A 24,127-nucleotide genomic window follows, 5' to 3' on the forward strand; every position below is an offset into this window, starting at 1 on the left:
ATAGAGTGCTAGAGACAGAATATAGCGTGACACATGTAGAAACAGAATGCTGCATAGAGTATACAGAGTGCTTCTGAAAGATGATAGAGTGCTAGAGACAGACTATAGAGTGCTAGAGACAGACTATAGAGTGCTAGGGACAGACTATAGAGTGCTAGAAACAGAATATAGAGTGCTAGAGACAGACTATAGAGTGCTAGAGACAGACTATAGAGTGCTAGAGACAGACTATAGAGTGCTAGAGACAGACTATAGAGTGCTAGAGACAGAATATAGCGTGACACATATAGAAACAGAATGCTGCATAGAGTATACAGAGTGCTTCTGAAAGATGATAGAGTGCTAGAGACAGACTATAGAGTGCTAGAGACAGACTATAGAGTGCTAGAGACAGACTATAGAGTGCTAGAGACAGACTATAGAGTGCTAGAGACAGACTATAGAGTGCTAGAGACAGACTATAGAGTGCTAGAGACAGACTATAGAGTGCTAGAGACAGACTATAGAGTGCTAGAGACAGAATATAGCGTGACACATGTAGAAACAGAATGCTGCATAGAGTATACAGAGTGCTTCTGAAAGATGATAGAGTGCTAGAGACAGACTATAGAGTGCTAGAGACAGACTATAGAGTGCTAGAGACAGACTATAGAGTGCTAGAGACAGACTATAGAGTGCTAGAGACAGAATATAGAGTGCTAGAGACAGAATATAGAGTGCTAGAGACAGAATATAGAGTGCTAGAGACAGACTATAGAGTGCTAGAGACAGACTATAGAGTGCTAGAGACAGAATATAGAGTGCTAGAGACAGACTATAGAGTGCTAGAGACAGACTATAGAGTGCTAGAGACAGAATATAGCGTGACACATGTAGAAACAGAATGCTGCATAGAGTATACAGAGTGCTTCTGAAAGATGATAGAGTGCTAGAGACAGACTATAGAGTGCTAGGGACAGACTATAGAGTGCTACAAACAGAATATAGATTGTTATAGACAGAATGCTGCCTATAGTATATAAAGTGACAGAATAAATATAGAGTGCTACACTCTTTCACACTTGCGTTGTCCGGATCTGGCGTGTACTCCATTTGCCGGAATTACACGCCGGATCCGGAAAAACGCAAGTGAACTGAAAGCATTTGAAGACGGATCAGTCTTCAAAATGCGTTCAGTGTTACTATGGCAGCCAGGACGCTATTAAAGTCCTGGTTGCCATAGTAGGAGCGGGAGGCGGGGGAGCGGTATACTTACAGTCCGTGCGGCTCCCGGGGCGCTCCAGAATGACGTCAGAGCGCCCCATGCGATCACGTCATCCATGCGCGTGGTGCCCCCTGACGTCACTCTGGAGCGCCCCGGGAGCCGCACAGATGGTAAGTATACTGCTCCCCCGCTCCCCACTACACTTTACCATGGCTGCCAGGACTTTAGCGTCCCGGCAGCCATGGTAACCATTCAGAAAAAGCTAAACAGAATGCTACAAACAGAAAATGGAGCGCTACTTCTATACAGTGTCACTTATAGACACGTCTTCACCACATAGAAAATGTGTGACATACAGAAAATGGAGTGCTTGATATAGAAATTAGAGTGCTGCACATAGAAAAGAGTGCTCTGTATCTGGCCAATTTAGCAGTGCTCCTATTGGCTAAAAAGTGATCTCGTCCTCCAAGGGTTCTGATTGGCTATAGCTCAGCCTATCTCTGTGCAAACACTGAAAGGTGACGATGACATACTTAGTCCATACCTTGCAAACTGGGGCCCCGTTGACTGATACCATTGGCTAGAAGCAGTGATGTCCTCATCACGTATCGTTCGGTCATGCATGCCCAGAGCATACCGACATATGGCTGCCAGGAGAACAAAAGAGACATAAATGGAGAGGGGGATTCATTGAGGATTGTGTAAGATGGATACAATTGTAGCAAACCCTCCGTGTGAGAGATACAGTATTAGATCTGTACTGGTTTTCAGCCTCTGGATGTTATCAAGAATTTGTCTATTCAGTGACAGCAACCAGAGATGAGGCAAATAGCGAAGAATTGAGACACTAAATATATTGGAAAGATGCAGATGATGTCCTCACCAGGTATAACTTCTGAGGTGCAGCGTCCAGTCAGAAAAGCCAGCAGAAGAATACGGAGATACATTCTGCGGAGCGGAGACGCGTGCTGACCCCCGCTGGCTTTCCAGTTCTCTTGTCGACCGCCGGCTTCACTCAGCTACATTTCTGTAAGAAGAAGAGACATAATCACACAAAGGGACTTGTGAGGGGATCCTCTGGATCAGGCATGCTCAACCTGCGGCCCTCCAGCTGTTGCAAAACTACAACTCCCAGCATGCATGAACAGCCTACAGCTATCAGCCTACAGCAGGGCATGGTGGGAGTTGTAGTTTTACAACAGCTGGAGGGCCGCAGGTTGAGCATGCCTGGTCTAGATGTAAGGAGGAGGGGGTGGCTTTAGAGGCCCCAATATTCAGGAGCACATAGAAAGCCGGTGAGGGGAATTTATGATGTTGCTCTTTCTTGAGTCTACTTTTCCGTAATTTGCGCCAAAGTTTGTGAAAAGCAGACCAGATTAAAGGGAATCTGACACCACAATTCTGGACTGTATCTGCAGCGCTACATGAGTCCGGACTGCTGTGGTTACATAATGCAGAGGACTTCTACGCGCATGCGCAGCGGTCCTGACAATGCACTTCAGCGCAGCTCTGTGATCTGGACTGTTATCTGCAGGGCTACATGAGTCCAGATCTCCACTGTCAGCTCTCAAAGCTGCACAGAAATCCGGACTGCTGTGGTTACATAATGGAGAGGACTCCTGTGCGCATGCGCAGCGGTCCTGACAATGCATTTCAGCACAGCTCTGAGCGCCGGCAGCGCTACGGGGAATATAAAGTAGTGATCTGGACTTCTTTACTACTACTCATGTAGCCCTGCAGGTAGTAGTCACACTGCAGGCTTCACCGAGAAATTTTGGCGCGGACAGCCCTTCCAAAATTTGGCCGAAAACCCGCCAGCCGCCACGTCCTTTCTGCCTCCCACTTATCTCAATGGGAGGCAGCTCTGAAGACGGACATGTTCCTTCTCGGTGCGGCCGCAGCTCCACGATCCTCATCGCTTCCTCCCACTGAAATGAATGGGATGCAGAAAGGAGCGGCCGCCGGTGGGTTTTCGGAGCAAACAAACCCGCAGTGTGAACAGCCCCTTAGGGTAACACTTAGGCTACTTTCACACTAGCGTTTTTGCTGTATCCGGCAGGGTTCACCAAAAGAAAACGGATCCGTCCCCATTGACTTGCATTGTAGGTCATGATGGATGCATCTTGCTCCGCATCCCAGGAAGGAAAGAAAACCGCGGTTTTCTCTCCGGTATGAGAACGGAACAGAATGCATTTTGGAGCGCTCCGTTCTGTTCAGTTACGTTTTGTCCACATTGACAATGAATGGGGACAAAACGGAAGCGTTTTCATCCAGTATTGAGACCCTATGACGGATCTCAATACCAGAAACTAGAAACGCTAGTGTGAAAGCAGCCTTAATTGCTGGGAAAAAAACCTGTTTTTATGTGTTTTTTCATCCTGCCAGTTTTGCTGGGAATTTTGGACATGGATTCCAAGAACAGACAGATCACTTTTTTCTTCCGCGGTGCCGTTTTTAAGCGTACAGCCACACGGTCGGTATACCACGCAGTATTGGAAGCCGAAATCTGCAGAGGAAAGTACAAAGGACGATATCATCTCTTTTCTGAATTCACTCCTTGTTTTGGCCTCCAAAACTGTGTGTAGAAACCTGAACACGTGGCCATACCCTAAAACCACAAGCAGGAAGAAAGGCCCTGTATCAGTTCTCATGCAGATCCCCCTTTGAAATCAATGGATCTGCTCGCATTTGTGGCGTGTTTTTCCAGCACAGAATCGGCACCAAAATCTGCAACAACTAAAAAAATGTGTGAACAGATTACACAGATTATTATTCAGGATGTTTTACCAGTAGTTTTCCTTTGTGTGTGATTTTATCCTGTAATACCACTTCTGACCAGTAGATGGAAGCATTTATCTACATAGTTCTTGTTCATGCTCATCTGGATTATGGATTTTCTAGCAGCACAAAGTATTTCAGGACAGAAGTGGGAGGAGGCAGTGACCAGTCCACTCCTATGAGGAAAGAACTGCGGGTGATGGGGTATTAGTGTCATGGTGGGAGGAAGAAAGTAAAGACAAGTGGGTTGTGTAACAGTCATTGGAAGGAGCAGTGTTCTCAGCAGCACAGAGTATTTTAGAAGAGGAGTGTGCAGATCTCGACTACTGGGGCTAAACTTATTGCTCCATCAGGGGCGGTCAACTCAATGCAGTTTTCCAAGTTGCCTGAATGGCAAACGCCTATCTCTGCCGAGATATAAGGGGGGGGGGGGGGGGGGGTGTAAGAACATCACTAAGAAGAGCTGTCAGGGGTCTGGGAAAGCTGGGTGTCGAGCCACCCCCAAAAACAGGGCTAAATATGAAGTGCTGAAAATGAGCGCCTCTTCAACTATTAAGAAACTACAACTCCCAGTATGACTGCAGGTTGGGAGTGGTAGTTTCATGACAGCTGGCGAGTCTCTATACTAAGTAAGGGGCTGTACATAAATGAATCATCCCATAGTGAGAAGTTCTGCAGCTTTCTAATAGACATTGCGTTTCAAGTTCCGGAACCTTGCTTGCTGTCAGTGAATAATGGGAACATTTTTGTTGTCAAAATCCATCCTGACCTATTGCTTCTCAAAGCTGAGGGTTTGCTACAGTCGCGTCCAGTTTAGACGATCCTCTGTGAGGCGAACAACCTGGATTCTGGGCTGATACATTGTCACAAACCATCAGAGCAGGAGAGAGATAGGGCGTATCCAGTCTAGACAATCCTCTGTGAGGGGAACTTCCGGGATGATACATTGTCACAAACCATCAGCGCAGAAGAGACAAAGGCTTGTATCCAGTCTATTTTGTGACAATGTATCAGTCTGGAGTCCAAGATAAATGGACTAGATACAATTGTAGCAAACCCTCAGCTGTGAGAAGTATTGAGTCTACAAAGCTGATCAGGATGTAAACATGACTGCCCCCATTGACAGGCAGCAAGCAGAGGTCTTGAAAATAGTGAGACCTTGGAAAATGAAGTCTATTAGAAAGCTGCAGTCTATTGATGAGGCTTCGGTTCTGGAGACCCTCATTACCTGGTCCTGGACTTGCAGGTAACCCTCCTACCACGGTGCCTGGAGATGTCCCCTGTGCCCCTCTGTCCCTGTCATCGAGGAATCTGCGTCCTCTCCGCCTCCTTGTTTTTCTGCTTTTCTGGATGTTTTTTAGGGTTACAATTCCTGGAATCATCTCGTGAGTGGCCATAATTGATGCCATATGTCATTATCTGCACACAGGCCCACTGCCCGCTGCCCCTCCTCATGCTACCGCCATGTCCTCCCGTCTCTGCTCCTCGCCCCCCAATTCCATACATTCTGCAAAGTCTTCTTAGCGTTTTCCGTTCCTAGGAAAGCTGAATGACAGCGGACATCACCCCCACAGCTATCACAGGGTTTGTCACCTTTCCTAGACTCCTGATATATAAAGTGCAACCTCCCCACGCCTGTACTGCTTAGGAGCTAGGCCATCAGGAGTCTGGGAAGCCATATGTGTGAAGTGATGGAGGCATTATAAAACTAATATAAATATTCCTATGCAGATGTAGCAGAGCTGAGATTGTCAGGGCAGCATATGAGACACAACTTTCCTATACCCATACCATACAGCATGGGGCGTATGAGAGCCACTTACATACAGTGCACAACAATACTATACAGTGCCGCCACCATACACTGCAAAAATATGTGCCGCCACCATACAATGCAGTACAGTGCCACACAATGGGAACACTGTTGTACTCACATAATACCATTATAAAGTGCATACCTAATACTGACATATAGTATGCACATAATACCACCATACAGTGCATACATGATACTGACATATAGTATGCACATAATACCACCAGACAGTGCATACATGATACTGACATACAGTACTTACTAATAGTGACATACAGCATTGACATAATACCACCATACAGTGTATACATGATACTGACATATAGCATTGACATAATACAAGCATACTTTCTCACATAATACTGCCACACAGTGCTCACCTAACCGTGCATAGAGTGCATACGTAACACCACAATACAGTGCTTGCTTAATACAGTGCTTGCTTAATACTGCCATACAATGCTCATAAAATACCGCCATACAGTGCTCACTTAAAACCCCCATACGGCGCTCTGCTCACTTAATACAGGCATACTACATTCACATAATGCCACAATACTGTGCCCACAATAACACCCCAGAATAGTGAACTAATGGTTTTATACAAAGGATAAATAATACTGCTATACAGGTAATATATCATCGTGGTGTCAGGCCATTGGTGTGCCCTATGCAACTGCCCAGGTTGCACACTCCTCATCTAATTAACCATAGAGATGCCGATAACCTTAACATATCTTCTCACTGCAGAAAGACATCACAAGAGGAAGTGGTAAAATCAGAGTTGCTACCTCTTTGTATAGAGAGATGTAGCAGAGTTGAGTTTGTTACTTAAAGGGAATGTGTCATTGGAAAAAAAAAGTCTGCCAGATTAATACCAGATAGCAACATATTTATTTTTTTCTAATCAGTTTTTATTTTCTGATTGAAGATTTATTTTTTTTTAGGTTATTTCCTGGACATGATTATGGGGGCGGCCATCTTGCCTGAGCCATTCTCAGATGGCATTTAGAGAGTTGCTTTACGGCAGCCACATGGTCCATTGACATAAACTGGCCTGGGATAGAAGGGGTTAAATATAGATATTTACATGAAAAATTAAAACATGAATAACCTTGTTAAAGATAAAACAGTGATGTGAACAGCAGATGTCATGTTCTGATGACACGTTCCCTCCGGAGCAGATGTCATGGCAGGGCCTCTTCTCTAGGGACGTTATTAGGGAGGTGGCGAGGTCAGCGCAGGACGATAATCCAATAAGGATGCTGGACGTGATGTATAATTACATGTCTCGCTCCCCACCATCTCCTAAGAAAGGGAAAGTCCTTTAATCCACCATCTGATAATCCGGAAAATTCAGTAATCCGCTACTGCAATATAAGGTGGAATTGCCCAAGATGCTCTCGACCCTTACAAGTGAGTTTATCATACTTCCTATGACTGTTGATCTGATAATCCGGCAGTAAATGCTACTGTAAAAAATATGAAAAAAAAATATGTACCTTGAAGGGCTTGTCCTTTACTATTGATGGCCTTTTGTCAGGATAAGTCATCAATATTTGATTGACGGGGATCCGACACCCGGCACCCCCGCCTGTCAGTCGCTTCAGAGTTGCTCTGGCGAGGAACTACACAGCGCCTTCTGTTGCGCAGTGGACGGAGCTTGTAACTGCAGCACCAAGGCGGTGGCAGAGCCACTCTGAAACTGCTGATCGGCAGGGGTGTTGGACCTCGGCCGATCAAATATTGATGGATAGGCTATGAATAGTAGAGGAGTGGACAACCCCTTTAAGGCTGCTGCCATACAGCGCTTGAAGTCATGCGACTGATGGAGATGACATTGCTATACATAAGTCGCTGTGATGTAAGCACTTAAATAATATACATATAATGCTCAAATAATATCAACATAAAACTCCCAAAAAACATCATATGCTTTCCAAATAATACCACAATACAGTGCCCAAATAATGCTATTATACAGTGCTCACCACCACACAGTGCCTAAATAAATCCACCGTACGGTACTCAAATAATGCTATCATGCAATGCTCAAATAGGAACACCCCACAGTACCGAAATAAAACCACAATACAGTGCCTGAATAATTCCACCGTATAAGGCTCAATAATGCTATTATGCAATGTTCAAATAAGACCATCACACAGTACCTAAATAATTCCACCGTAAAGGGCTCAATAATGCTATTAGTACCTAAATAAAACCATAATACAGTGCCAAAATAAAGCTATAATGTAATGATTAACTAAGACCACCGCACAGTGCCTAAATAAATCCACCGTACGGTACTCAAATAATGCTATTATGCAATGTTCAAATAAGACCACCACACAGTACCTAAATAAAACCATAATACAGTGCTAAAATAAAGCTATAATGTAATGATTAACTAAGACCACCGCACAGTGCCTAAATAAAACCATTATGCAATACCTGAATAAAATCAGTATACAGTAAAACTACAATACAGAGCCCAAATAATGCTGTCATACAGAGGTCAGATAAGACCACTATTCAGTGCCTACATAAAACCATTATACAGTGCAGTAATAAATCTACCATACAGTGCTCAATTAATACTATCATAGAATGATCAACTGAGACCACCATACAGTGCCTAAATAAATCCACCATAGAGTGCTCAAATAATACAATCATGCAATGCTCATATAATACCACCACACATACGCTTTCCAGATAAAACGACCACACCACATAATGCTTCCATACCGTGCCTAAATAAAAGCATTATATAGTGACTGAATAAAACCACAATACAGCATCCGCATAATGTAATCCTACACTTTCTATATCATACCCCCATACGGTGCCAAAATAATGCTATAGTACAGTGCGCACATAAAACCGCCATACAGAACCCAAAGAAATCATCATAAGCATAAATTCCATATAGCTCGTGTAGTCACCCACAATGCTTCCCTCATAGCGTACCCACTGACTGGTGGTTCTTGGGAGTCCCTGTGCCCAGTTATATATGGCGGGCAGACACATGGACTTACCCAGGACTATTGGCATTGGGGGAACGAGCGGTTACATGCACAGGTTGTGCTTTGGCTCATGTCCCTCTCTTCCTCCTCCTATCACATGTAATTCATTAGGACGGGCCTGCACATGACGCAGATTGTTCCAGCGCGGTGCCATCTTGCATTTGGCATAAAGAAGAGGAAAATGACTGATCGGGAATGTGCCATAAACAAGGGTGCGGGCAGAGATGATGTAAACCGCAACTGCAGAGCACAGCGTGACAATCAGGCGTCAGACATGCTGCACTGAAAGTGTTGCCAAATGTATGCTGCAACCCCACTACATATAGAGTAAACCAGAGCGCCCCCAGTTATCCCAGTGTAAATGTAACGGATTAGAGACATGGTACAGGGATACGCTTACAGTAGGGTTAGAAGAAAGTACAACAAACGCTATAGGATTAGCGGTTACTGTACAGTATACGGTATAGGATTAAGGGTTATAGGTATACGGTATAGGATTACAGTACAGTATACAGTATAAATGTAGGTGTTAGGGTACAGTATAATGTATAGAATTATGGTTCAGTTTGCAGTATACGGTATAGGAAAAGGGATTAATGTACAGTGTACGGTCTAGGATTATAGGTTAGAGTACAGTAAATGGTATAGAATTTAGGGTACAGTATACGGTATAGGATTAGGGGGTTAGGGTATGGTATACGATTAGGGTTAATTATACGGTATTGGATTAGTGTTTGAGGTACAGTATACGGTATAGGATTACAGGTTAGGGTACAGTATATGGTATAGGATTGGGGGGTTAGGGTACAGTATACAGTATAGGATTACAGGTTAGGGTACAATATAGGATTAGGGGTAGGGTACAATATACGGTATAGGATTACAGGTTAGAGTACAGTATATGGTATAGGATTAGGGTTTGAGGTACAGTATACGGTATAGGATTACAGGTTAGGGTACAGTATACAGTATAGGATTACAGGTTAGAGTACAGTATACAGTATAGGATTACAGGTTAGGGTAAATTATACTGTATAGGATTACAGGTTAGGGTACAGTATACGGTATAGGATTAGGGGTTGGGTACATTATACGGTATAGGATTAGGGGTAGGGTACATTATACGGTATAGGATTACAGGTTAGCGTATAGTATTTGGTATAGGATTGGGGTAGGGTAAATTATACAGTATAGGATTACAGGTTAGGGTACAGTATACGGTATAGGATTACAGGTTAGGGTATAGTATTCGGTATAGGATTAGGGGTAGGGTACATTATACGGTATAGGATTACAGGTTAGGGTACATTATACGGTATAGGATTACAGGTTAGGGTACAGTATATGGCATAGGATTAGGGGTAGGGTACATTATATGGTATAGGATTACAGGTTAGGGTACATTATACGGTATAGGATTACAGGTTAGGGTACAGTATACGGTATAGGATTACAGGTTAGGGTACATTATACGGTATAGGATAACAGGTTAGGGTACAGTATACGGTATAGGATTACAGGTTAGGGTACAGTATACGGTATAGGATTAGGGGTTGGGTACATTATACGGTATAGGATTAGGGGTAGGGTACATTATACGGTATAGGATTACAGGTTAGCGTATAGTATTTGGTATAGGATTGGGGTAGGGTAAATTATACAGTATAGGATTACAGGTTAGGGTACAGTATACGGTATAGGATTACAGGTTAGGGTATAGTATTCGGTATAGGATTAGGGGTAGGGTACATTGTATGGTATAGGATTACAGGTTAGGGTACATTATACGGTATAGGATTACAGGTTAGGGTACAGTATACGGTATAGGATTACAGGTTAGGGTACATTATACGGTATAGGATTACAGGTTAGAGTACATTATACGGTATAGGATTACAGGTTAGGGTACAGTATACGGTATAGGATTACAGGTTAGGGTGCATTATACGGTATAGGATTACAGGTTAGGGTACATTATACGGTATAGGATTACAGGTTAGGGTACATTATACGGTATAGGATAACAGGTTAGGGTACAGTATACGGTATAGGATTACAGGTTAGGGTACAGTATACGGTATAGGATTATAGGTTAGGGTACAGTATACGGTATAGGAATACAGGTTAGGGTACAGTATACGGTATAGGATTACAGGTTACGGTACATTATACGGTATAGGATTACAGGTTAGAGTACATTATACGGTATAGGATTACAGGTTAGGGTACAGTATGCGGTATAGGATTACAGGTTTGGGTACAGTATACGGTATAGGATTACAGGTTAGGGTACATTATACGGTATAGGAATACAGGTTAGGGTACAGTATACGGTATAGGATTACAGGTTACGGTACATTATACGGTATAGGATTACAGGTTAGAGTACATTATACGGTATAGGATTACAGGTTAGGGTACAGTATGCGGTATAGGATTACAGGTTTGGGTACAGTATACGGTATAGGATTACAGGTTAGGGTACAGTATACGGTATAGGATTACAGGTTAGGGTACAGTATACGGTATAGGATTACAGGTTAGGGTACATTATACGGTATAGGATTATAGGTTAGGGTACAGTATACGGTATAGGATTACAGGTTAGGGTACATTATACGGTATAGGAATACAGGTTAGGGTACAGTATACGGTATAGGATTACAGGTTAGGGTACATTATACGGTATAGGAATACAGGTTAGGGTACAGTATACGGTATAGGATTACAGGTTACGGTACATTATACGGTATAGGATTACAGGTTACGGTACATTATACGGTATAGGATTACAGGTTAGGGTACAGTATATGGTATAGGATTACAGGTTAGGGTACATTATACGGTATAGGATTACAGGTTAGAGTACATTATACGGTATAGGATTACAGGTTAGGGTACAGTATACGGTATAGGATTACAGGTTAGAGTACATTATACGGTATAGGATTACAGGTTAGGGTACAGTATACGGTATAGGATTACAGGTTAGGGTACAGTATACGTACGGTATAGGATTAGGGGTAGGGTACATTATACGGTTATTGTAAGGCTATAGGTTTACAGTATAAAGTATGGGATTACAGTTTCTCTATAGGATTAGAGGTTATGGCAAGGTATCAGGTTACGGTTTTCCCATCTGATAAGGTTATGGTAGTTGTTTGCGGTTATAAATATGGTGAATATAACGACCGCCATTTCCCCCCCATTTGCCCCATTGCTTCCACACTCGGGGGAGATGAACGTCTCTGACAAACGATAAAATAAAGTTTCTGCTGAGAAAACATCTGTTGTGTAACCCGACTCCTCAGCGGCTTCGGTTGCATAATCATGTGACAATCCTCGCCGTTCGCATTCTTCAGCCCCGATTGCATTAAGAAAACATGGCTGCCAGGCGCTCAGAGATCTGCTGTGTGAACACCGGCGGTACATTTATGGGTGCAATGTTCGCACCGGGATGATATTTAAAGGGCCGCATACACCTTAAACTTGCCGAAACGTGCACTTGGATTGGATTAGGATTGGTCCTCTACCCCCAGATGGAAGAGAGGAAAGCAAGCAGAGATCTTGAAAATTTAGCGGGGCAGATTTACGGCTAAAAACGCGTCGGAATTCTTGCGTTGATTCCTTGGATCACATTTATTGCCTTGTCCAAGGGGGCGTGGTTTAGCGGGAGGTTTCCTGGGGGGCGTGATGTGTGTTTGTCCAGCTTTATAACAACTTGGCCAGCACGGCACTGTGCTATACTTACCAACAGAGACCAATAAACCCTGCCCCCTGAGAACACCCTCAGACCAGGTGGACCCTCCGGTTTATGGGAGGGGCTTAAATAAACCCCGCCCCTCAACGCCGAATGTGGCCCTCAGGGAAAGAAGGGTAGGGATCACTTGTCAAACTAATAAATCTTCCCCAATATATTTTGTGGAAATTTTTTATATACGTTGAAAAAAAAGTTTTTTGCATTAAAATGGACAATCCCTTTAAGGTGTAGACCACGCCTTCCAATGGTCTGGCGAAACCAGGCCTTAAAGGGGGTTGAGCTTATGTAAATATTCCCCTAAAGTGCCTGGTCGACGGCCTATGCCATATAGATTTCCAAAGACAGTCGTGGAAAATGTATGCGGAAATGGGCAGAGCTTGTGTAGGCCCCACTCAGAATCGGGCGTGTCCTCGATTTAGTATCATGAATGTCGGTAACGATGCGTGTTCAGCGCCCAACGTTCTGCGGTCTGTGCAGTGAAGGGTTACCGTAGATGGCGGAACGCCTGCAGATTATTACCAGCTGTCTACAGCAGACTCCACGAGGGGAATGTACACACAGAGCGTGAGAGAAAGTGCCGGGAAACAGTGTCAGGGGACGCAACGCATGAGAGCGCCATGATGTCATGTAGAACAATGATAGATGGATGGATAGATAGATAATAGAGAGATAGATAGGAGATCGATAGATAAGAGAGAGAGAGAGATAATAGATAGATAGATAGATAGATAGATAGATAGATAGATAGATAGGAGATAGATAGATAGATAGGAGATAGATAGATAGATAGGAGATAGATAGATAGATAGATAGATAGATAGATAATAGATAGATAGATAGATAGATAGATAGGAGATAGATAGATAGATAGGAGATAGATAGATAGATAGGAGATAGATAGATAGATAGATAGATAGATAGATAGATAATAGATAGATAGATAGATAGATAGGAGATAGATAGGAGATAGATAATAGATAGATAATAGATAGATAATAGATAGATAGATATATAGGAGATAGATAGATAGATAGATAGAAGATAGATAGATAGATAGGCGATAGATAGATAGATAGATAGATAGAAGATAGATAGATAGATAGATAGATAGATAGGCGATAGATAGATAGATAGATAATAGATAGATAGATAGATAGATAGATAGATAGAAGATAGATAGATAGATAGATAGATAGATAGATAGATATGTGATAGATAATAGATAGATATATAGGAGATAGATAGATAGATAGATAGATAGATAGATAGATAGATAGATATGTGATAGATATGTGATAGATAATAGATAGATATATAGGAGATAGATAGAAGATAGATAGATAGATAGGAGATAGATATGTGATAGATAATAGATAGATAATAGATAGATAATAGATAGATAGATATATAGGAGATAGATAGATAGATAGATAGATAGAAGATAGATAGATAGATAGGCGATAGATAGATAGATAGATAGATAGATAGATAGATAGAAGATAGATAGATAGATAGATAGATAGATAGGCGATAGATAGATAGATAGATAATAGATAGATAGATAGATAGATAGATAGAAGATAGATAGATAGAAGATAGATAGATAGATAGATAGATAGATATGTGATAGATAATAGATAGATATATAGGAGATAGATAGATAGATAGATAGATAGATAGATAGATAGATAGATAGATAGATATGTGATAGATAATAGATAGATAATAGATAGATATATAGGAGATAGATAGAAGATAGATAGATAGATAGGCGATAGATAGATAGATAGATAGATAGATAGATAGAAGATAGATAGATAGATAGGCGATAGATAGATAGATAGATAATAGATAGATAGATAGATAGATAGGAGATAGATAGATAGATAGATATATAGGAGATAGATAGATAGATAGATAGAAGATAGATAGATAGATAGGCGATAGATAGATAGATGGATAGATAGATAGATAGAAGATAGATAGATAGATAGATAATAGATAGATAGATAGATAGATAGAAGATAGATAGATAGATAATAGATAGATAGATAGGCGATAGATAGATAGATAGATAGATAGATATGTGATAGATAATAGATAGATAATAGATAGATAATAGATAGATAGATAGATAGGAGATAGATAGATAGATAGGAGATAGATAGATAGATAGGAGATAGATAGGAGATAGATAGATATGTGATAGATAATAGATAGATAATAGATAGATAATAGATAGATAGATAGGAGATAGATAGATAGATATGTGATAGATAATAGATAGATAGATAGATAGATAGATAGATAGATAGATAGATAGATAGGAGATAGATAAGAGATAGATAGATAGATAGGAGATAGATAAGAGATAGATAGATAGATAGGAGATAGATAAGAGATAGATAGATAGATAGATAGGAGATAGATAAGAGATAGATAGATAGATAGATAGATAGGAGATAGATAAGAGATAGATAGATAGATAGATGATTAGATCAACAATTGATAATGTTTAATGGTTGGTGAATAGCTAAATAGACAACAGATAAATACATTTATGATAGATAATAGATAGATGATAGATAGGAGATAGATAGATAATAGATAGATAGATAATAGCTCCTGCCATCTGCACTTGTTTCTGTGGGGAGTTCAGTGCAGGTGTCCTGTATGTGGTCAGTGGAGACAGGACATGGAGGTGGTCGGTCACTCCACCCTCCATCAGAAGACCTCTATGTGGACAGCACAAAAATCTATGTACACAGAGGAGCATAGCTCTTATCAAATATTTAAAAAAATGGAGCAGAATTTCCACAAAGGTTATATTTGTAGGTGCCGCCATGTAATCGTCCCACAAACACATTGGGCAGTATGACCGCACAGTGGACGCCGCCTGCAGTCATTATTAACCCCCATGGTTTTTAATAATTTACTTCAGTTCAGTAGATCAAACAATCTTGTAAATTCCAGTAATTACACATCTGCCATCAATAATCCCCCACATCCACCAAAGTACATGATGTGACAGGAACTGTCTCAACTACTTATTAACTACCATGCTGGTACAACCTGGGTATACAATTATATATGTACAGCTGGTATAAATTATACATCTTCTGTATATAGTGATATGGAGCAGCTGGTATAACCTGGGTATCTCCTGTATATAATTATATATGTACAGCTGGTATAACCTGGGTATCTCCTGTATATAATTATATATGTACAGCTGGTATAACCTGGGTATCTCCTGTATATAATTATATATGTACAGCTGGTATAACCTGGGCATCTCCTGTATATAATTATATATGTACAGCTGGTATAACCTGGGTATCTCCTGTATATAACTATATATGTACAGCTGGTATAACCTGGGTATCTCCTGTATATAATTATATATGTACAGCTGGTATAACCTGGGTATCTCCTGTATATAATTATATATGTACAGCTGGTATAACCTGGGCATCTCCTGTATATAATTATATATGTACAGCTGGTATAACCTGGGTATCTCCTGTATATAACTATATATGTACAGCTGGTATAACCTGGGCATCTCCTGTATATAACTATATATGTACAGCTGGTATAACCTGGGTATCTCCTGTATATAACTATATATGTACAGCTGGTATAACCTGGGCATCTTTGTGTATATAACCACATATGTAATGATGGGATTATATTCTACCCCATTGCACCTGTCCTGCTTAACAGTTTAACAAGATGTTATCCGATACTGGACAGCACATATGTCATTCTATATTTAGGACCAGCTCCATGTGTCTGGCAATACTGAGCTGGTCCTAAACATCTAAGAGTAACATAACCTTCATGTGCACGCAGGGAAAGACGTACACACTCCACCAGCAGAATAGTGAGTGCAGCTCTAGAGTATAATACAGGATGTAACTCAGGATCAGTACAGGATAAGTAATGTATGTACACAGTGACTGCACCAGCAGAATAGTGAGTGCAGCTCTGGAGTATAATGCAGGATGTAACTCAGGACCAGTACAGGATAAGTAATGTATGTACACAGTGACTGCACCAGCAGAATAGTGAGTGCAGCTCTGGAGTATAATACAGGATGTAACTCAGGATCAGTACAGGATAAGTAATGTATGTACACAGTGACTCCACCAGCAGAATAGTGAGTGCAGCTCTGGAGTAATACAGGATGTAGCTCAGGATCAGTACAGGATAAGTAATGTATGTACACAGTAACTGCACCAGCAGAATAGTGAGTGCAGCTCTGGAGTATAATACAGGATGTAACTGAGGATCAGTACAGGATAAGTAATGTATGTACACAGTGACTGCACCAGCAGAATAGTGAGTGCAGCTCTGGAGGATAATACAGGATGTAACTCGGGATCAGTACAGGATAAGTAATGTATGTACACAGGTGACTGCACCAGCAGAATAGTGAGTGCAGCTCTGGAGTATAATACAGGATGTAACTCAGGATCAGTACAGGATAAGTAATGTATGTACACAGTGACTGCACCAGCAGAATAGTGAGTGCAGCTCTGGAGTATAATACAGGATGTAACTCAGGATCAGTACAGGATAAGTAATGTATGTACACAGTGACTGCACCAGCAGAATAGTGAGTGCAGCTCTGGAGTATAATACAGGATGTAACTCAGGATCAGTACAGGATAAGTAATGTATGTACACAGTGACTGCACCAGCAGAATAGTGAGTGCAGCTCTGGAGTATAATACAGGATGTAACTCAGGATCAGTACAGGATAAGTAATGTATGTACACAGTGACTGCACCAGCAGAATAGTGAGTGCAGCTCTGGAGTATAATACAGGATGTAACTCAGGATCAGTACAGGATAAGTAATGTATGTACACAGTGACTGCACCAGCAGAATAGTGAGTGCAGCTCTGGAGTATAATACAGGATGTAACTCAGGATCAGTACAGGATAAGTAATGTATGTACACAGTGACTGCACCAGCAGAATAGTGAGTGCAGCTCTGGAGTATAATACAGGATGTAACTCAGGATCAGTACAGGATAAGTAATGTATGTACACAGTGACTGCACCAGCAGAATAGTGAGTGCAGCTCTGGAGTATAATACAGGATGTAACTCAGGATCAGTACAGGATAAGTAATGTATGTATGCACAGTGACTGCACCAGCAGAATAGTGAGTGCAGCTCTGGAGTATAATACAGGATGTAACTCTAGGATCAGTACAGGATAAGTAATGTATGTACACAGTGACTGCACCAGCAGAATAGTGAGTGCAGCTCTGGAGTATAATACAGGATGTAACTCAGGATCAGTACAGGATAAGTAATGTATGTACACAGTGACTGCACCAGCAGAATAGTGAGTGCAGCTCTGGAGTATAATACAGGATGTAACTCAGGATCAGTACAGGATAAGTAATGTATGTACACAGTGACTGCACCAGCAGAATAGTGAGTGCAGCTCTGGAGTATAATACAGGATGTAACTCAGGATCAGTACAGGATAAGTAATGTATGTACACAGTGACTGCACCAGTAGAATAGTGAGTGCAGCTCTGGAGTATAATACAGGATGTAACTCAGGATCAGTACAGGATAAGTAATGTATGTACACAGTGACTGCACCAGCAGAATAGTGAGTGCAGCTCTGGAGTATAATACAGGATAAAACTCAGGATCAGTGCAGGATAAGTAATGTATGTACACAGTGACTGCACCAGCAGAATAGTGAGTGCAGCTCTGGAGTATAATACAGGATAAGTAATGTATGTACACAGTGACTCCACCAGCAGAATAGTGAGTGCAGCTCTGGAGTATAATACAGGATAAAACTCAGGATCAGTGCAGGATAAGTAATGTATGTACACAGTGACTCCACCAGCAGAATAGTGAGTGCAGCTCTGGAGTATAATACACGGACATTATGTAGTATCAGGTTCAGAGTTGGACTGAGTCAGCCGCAATTCAACCTTAGACATTATAATACTAAACACATTAGAGGTGCCGTGACCCCTTTTCTCTCCGCTTATGACAACTTGCAGCAGAAAGAAATTTTGTTGCAGCGATGAAACAGCAGAAGACACATCTCATGATTCCCACCAGTGTGAAAGTAGTAATAGAAGGGCATTTGGGGCAATTTACACCCGCCACACCCTATATTTACAGGCGGAGTAGCCCTTTAAATCTGAAGGCAAAGTTGTGATAGTGTTGGAGAGGTTAAACTCCCTCCTGCGTCACTGTGTTATTCTAACCTCCTCCCCCACTGCACTTAAACTTTTTTTTATTTTTTTCCGGAAACTTCTCTGGGCCAGATGAAATGCATGCTTGGCGGAGATCCCAGCTGGATTCATTCACTGCCAGTGAAAATTCCTGGAGTGGCTGATTACCACGCAACTTGGGGGCAGGGATCGGGGAGAAAGGCTCCTCTGCTCCATCCCTTGGACGCCCCGGGGCCTGGTTTGCGCCTGGATGGAAACTTTTGGGTTTGTCGCTGCTCCCTTAGTGCAGGAGGAGAACCTCCCTCATCCTTTATTCTTCTTCAGCCTCTTTTGTTCCAGTGTGTACAGTATGAGGCAGGAAGCCCATAGATCATGGACTATCACCCCCATTATGCACTGTGTCATGTGAAAAGCATGCAAATTAGCTCTCCTCCAGAAGGAAGAAAAGTGATGTAAAAAGCGACAACGCATCTAACTGCAGGATAGAGCTGCCTGGGCATGCTGGGACTTGTGGTGCAGCAACAATGGTGGTATTATAGCTGCCGTAAAGGGACAGTGCCATCACCAGCTGGTCTGTTAGGGCACCTGGACATCAGAGAAGTGCCAACATGGTGCCCTTTAATACTAGTCATCTTGGGGGGTACAACCCTTGCAGACTTACCTCTATGACCACCATATGCTCTAGTAGGGCCGAGACTACCCTAGTTAAGGGATCAGCAACCTCCGGCACTCCAGCTGTTCGGAAACTACAACCCCCAGAATCCTCCTTTCACTTCTATGGGAAAAGCCGAATAGGTGTGCATGCTGGGAGTTGTAGTTTCACAGCAGCTGGAGTGCCGACGGTTGCTGATCCCTTTAAATGGGTTTTCCAGCAAGGACACTTCCCCCCCACACACACACTTTCTTAAAGGGGTTCTGTCATCTCATACCCTGGTGGCATATGATGCCCAGGATGGCTAGGCCACCAGTGTCAGGTGCAGGTCCCACCTATGGAATCTGCTGCTATCTTCACAATGGACTCCCCAAATCGAAGGAGAGTGCACTGTGCAAGCGCGTCCACCCTCCATTCACCTCTATTCACCACTTTGGGGAGCCCTTTCCAGGGATAGGAGCAGGTCCCAGAGGTGGGGCCCACAACTATCTGAAATTGGTAGCATATCGTAGCGATATGCCACCAAAGTATGAGATGAGACAACCCCTTTAAAGTAGCTTTTTTGAATTATAATTTTTTTTCTAATTTTCTTTTTTTCGCAGATAGCGCCACCCTTGTGCGCAGGCTGTGTCTGGTATTGCAGCCCGGCTCCATTCAAGTGTATGGCTTTTTCATTGGTAATAGGGCGGAGGACGGGTGCTGGACATTCTGCAGACATAGAGCTGGCACCGGGCCCCGTTCCCACAAATATAAGACAATGCGCGGCAGACGTGCATTCATTGTTTAACCCTGATGTAAACATTTCGATGAAATCGCCATGAGCGCACACTTAGTCATCTATTCCCTGCCTGCAATCACTTATGTCTAATCATCGCCAAGTCTATTTCCTTATCAGCTCTAAGGAAAGAGCCAACAATTCCGTTTTCTAGCACTGCTCGTCCAGTTCTTCCTGGTTCATGAGTGGAATGCTGGAAAACAACAGTAATGACTGACACACACACAAAAAGTGGTCACAGGAGTCAGGCACATAAGATATGACTCTGTATAACAATACAAAGCTGGATGACGGCCATGTGTCGCAGCTATGGCTGTTTTAAAAATGAAAATCAGACATCATATAGTACATGGCAAACTCTTTCTAACAAAGCTGGCAGCTCAGGGGGTGTATCCTTTATGTCCTTTCTGCTGCAGCTCTCTCCCTATTCACAGCTCAGGGGGCATGTCCTTTCTGCTGCAGCTCTCTCCCTATCACAGCTCAGGAGAATGTCCTTTTTGCTGTAGCTCTCTCCCTATCACAGCTCAGGGGAATGTCCTTTCTGCTGTAGCTCTCTCCCTATCACAGCTCAGGGGGAATGTCCTTTCTGCTGCAGCTCTCTCCCTATCACACCTTAGGGGAATGTTCTTTCTGATTCAACTCTCTCCCTATCACAGCTCAGGGGAATGTCCTTTCTGCGGCAGCTCTCTCCCTATAACAGCTCAGGGGGCATGTCCTTTCTGCTGCCGCTCTCTCCCTATCACAGCTCAGGGGAATGTCCTTTCTGCTGCAGCTCTCTCCCTATCACAGCTCGGGGGGCATGCCCTTTCTGCTGCAGCTCTCTCCCTATCGCAGCTCAGGGGGCATGCCCTTTGTGCTGCATCTCACTCCCTATCACAGCTCAGGGGGCATGCCCTTTCTGCTACAGCTCTCTCCCTATCAAAGCTCGGGGGGGGGGGGGTGACCTTTCTGCTGCAGATATCTCCCTGTAACTGTCACAGCTTCTAATAGTATATATATATGGTGGTATTTAAAAGATGGAACTGAGCACGTGTGACCACCTCAGTGTTGACAGGTGGACAGAGAAATTAGGAAAATACCCAACAGCAGGTGGTGCTATACAGATATATTTTACTGAGTAACTCAGTTGTTACTCTTACCTAATTACATTTAGTTACAAAAGTATTCAGACCCAGGTGCTGGTCTGACAACTGTAAAGTATTTTAGGACAAGGCATATCCAGTACATACCTTAAGTCTTGTCAGACCCTCATGTCCAGAATAAGGATGAGACTTCCTGGGTGGCCCTGGTACCGCTGAGACGTTCACTATATATCCGTTAGATGTTGGGATTCCTAATTAGAAAGAAATTAAAATAATATTATCCCAGGTTATAGATCAGCTCAGGACCTACAATATATGTGCCTTATAACAAGACTTTAGGGGTACCGGCCCTTTAAATCTTTGGTCACTGCACAGACCGTTCTAGATTTCCATGAATTCAGGACAGTCCGTATGGGAAGAGGAACTGGCGGAGGGGAATGTGCTGCGTTATCATCGCCCGGGGAGAGGGTGGACATCGGCTGGAGCTCCACATCAGGTCATTGCTGTATCAGGGCCCAGATGTGGGAAGCAGAAAGCAATGAAAGTAACATCAGCCTCCGTTCTTCATCCATTCTGCCCTCTGGACGTCATCATTCTATCAATTGGAATTACATTCTAGATGGCGGTTTTCAAAACGGCAGAGGGGTAGGTCACTATGCCATAGGTACACCCACAGGCGCGACTAAAAAATACCCCAATACCATATTGAAATATGAATCCTAAGGTATCTACGTCCAAATCACTATGGATGGACATAAGGGAATATCCCGGAGTGAGGCATGGACTCTATTGTCAAAAAAGGTCCAATCAAGCATCTTCACAAGCTGGTATTTCCTGAATTGTAGAAAGAAACTGCCGTTGCTACCTGGAGACAGTCAGCAAGATGCTGTTGACAGATCTATCAAAATGCTTCTGTAGCTTTCTTCAGTAAATAACATATTAATGCTAATATAGGTGGTTTCATGCATTAAAGGGGTTCTCCAGGACGTACATATTGAAATGTTTCGATCTCTGAGATCCCCACCAGTGGAACGCAGTCGCAGCTTTACACCTCATATGCCAACTTTTCCCCTCTGTCGTGATGAACAGCAGGTCCCAGAGGACCCCATTCGGGATCTAAAGTACCGTACCTCATGTACATTAAGATCCTGTTACCTGCTTGCTGATGGTTTCCACATTTTTACACATTTTATAGTATCCCTATGGAAAGCGGGCTTCCTAGGGGATTAGGGGGATCAGCTTGCTTTCAATTTAATATTTAACTCGCTCGCTCTTTTTCAAGGTCGCTCATCTTGGCCCGCCTTCGCAGCACGCATTGAACGAAAATGCAATTGTGAGAGCGACGGCACCAACAAACGTGAAAAATCAGCAGCGACGCCAGAGAGTGACGCAGGTAGAAAGGTATTTCACTACATAACCGAGCACTGTAATCGCGGTCCTTGGTGATCGGACCCGACGTTTTTGGAGTTCCTCCACTTTTCCCAATAAATCTTTACATACCCGTCCATATACATATGGCGCCATGTGTATCTCAGTGAGTGACCTGACTACCATCCTTGACCTCAGTGGGTCTAGGGCCAATTTCACCAAAAATTTAGTTGACCTCTCGGTATGCTTTTAGCATGTGGGACATCTACAAGCACCATGCTGATGCTGCCCTGCCCTACTCAGATTCGAACCGAGAGCCCCTGGCTTTACATCACAGCAAGAGAATGGAGACACTGTCAAATAGTCCATGATTGGTAAGTGTTGCCCATCGACACCAAGATGGTGGAGGAAACAACAGATCAGGACACGGAAGGGACCACTGGACATCTCAGACTTGCATAGGGCAAGTTACGGATAGATTGTCGGAGGCTGATGGATGAGTTAACCTTGGTTGGGTGAGGCTCTTCAGCAGCGGTTAATGAACTATTCGGTGGTCGGGTAGAAGTCCAACTGCTCATGGGGATTAGGCCAATGAGGTTCGGCTACTACAGGGCTTAAGAACTTCAAGGGGTCTAATTAAGGTTTGGTCTGTGGGTCTCGTCTTAGAACTAGACATTTGGGAAGTATAGGGTAGGTTGCCAACTGTCGGGATGAAGGCTGGGCCAACAGCTTTGTCAAACCCATCACTTTATAACATACAGGGTCAGATCCCCATGCAACGTCCTCCATGAGATCTGGAAATTTTTGGATGGGGAATGACGTCAGCCCTTTCAGCTGTCAAAATAGTTCTGAATGGGACAAAGTGTTATATTACAGTATTACATCAGTTTCCACTTAGCCGCAGAGCCGAATTGTAAGTGAAACTTTCGTCAGACTCGTGAATCTCTGAGGGACCTTCAACGAATGCTTCTTGGGTTATGGGATGGAATAAATTTGTGACAACACTTCAGACTAAACCCAATGCCGCCAAACTGTCCGCTAACAGAGTGGAAAATCACAGAGTATTTCACTGGTACCACCAGGCTACAAAACCCAAGAGAAGAAGAGTTTGAAGTTCATCCATAACTAATCCGTACTGATTTTTATAATTGTTTGATGCTGGTTACTCCGAGGTGTGAGGTCAAGGTCAAAGCACAGAACAATAGAGTAATATCAGAAGGGCACCCATCATGGAAATCAAATGTGGCCAGTGGTTGATAGCAGGAAACTGGAAGTTATGACTTCAGAACTACTCTAGACCCATCCAAATGACATTTTGCACTGGGCAGCAAAGAGAGAGTCCAGTTCAGGACCATTTATGGATATTCAATTTTCTAAGTTAGATCTTCATGAACCACTGGAACACTTGAACTCTGAAGAAATCAGCTTCCAAAAGTTCAATCAC

General features: G+C 42.8%; 1 protein-coding gene across 1 annotated transcript in view; it reads right to left on the minus strand.

Annotated features, from left to right (window-relative positions):
• Positions 1-21,568, minus strand: part of LOC122946146 (discoidin domain-containing receptor 2-like) — a 41,183-nt gene extending 19,615 nt beyond the window's left edge. The window contains exons 1-3 of the mRNA XM_044305547.1: positions 21,463-21,568; positions 2,088-2,231; positions 1,749-1,851 (exon numbers count right to left, since the gene is read on the minus strand). Coding sequence (XP_044161482.1) covers positions 1,749-1,851; positions 2,088-2,151 — 167 coding nt within the window. The 5' untranslated portion in view covers positions 2,152-2,231; positions 21,463-21,568. The remainder of the gene's footprint in view (positions 1-1,748; positions 1,852-2,087; positions 2,232-21,462) is intronic.
• Positions 21,569-24,127: the final 2,559 nt, after the last annotated feature.

Source organism: Bufo gargarizans, chromosome 9 (assembly GCF_014858855.1).
Source record: "Bufo gargarizans isolate SCDJY-AF-19 chromosome 9, ASM1485885v1, whole genome shotgun sequence".
Taxonomy (NCBI): domain Eukaryota; kingdom Metazoa; phylum Chordata; class Amphibia; order Anura; family Bufonidae; genus Bufo; species Bufo gargarizans.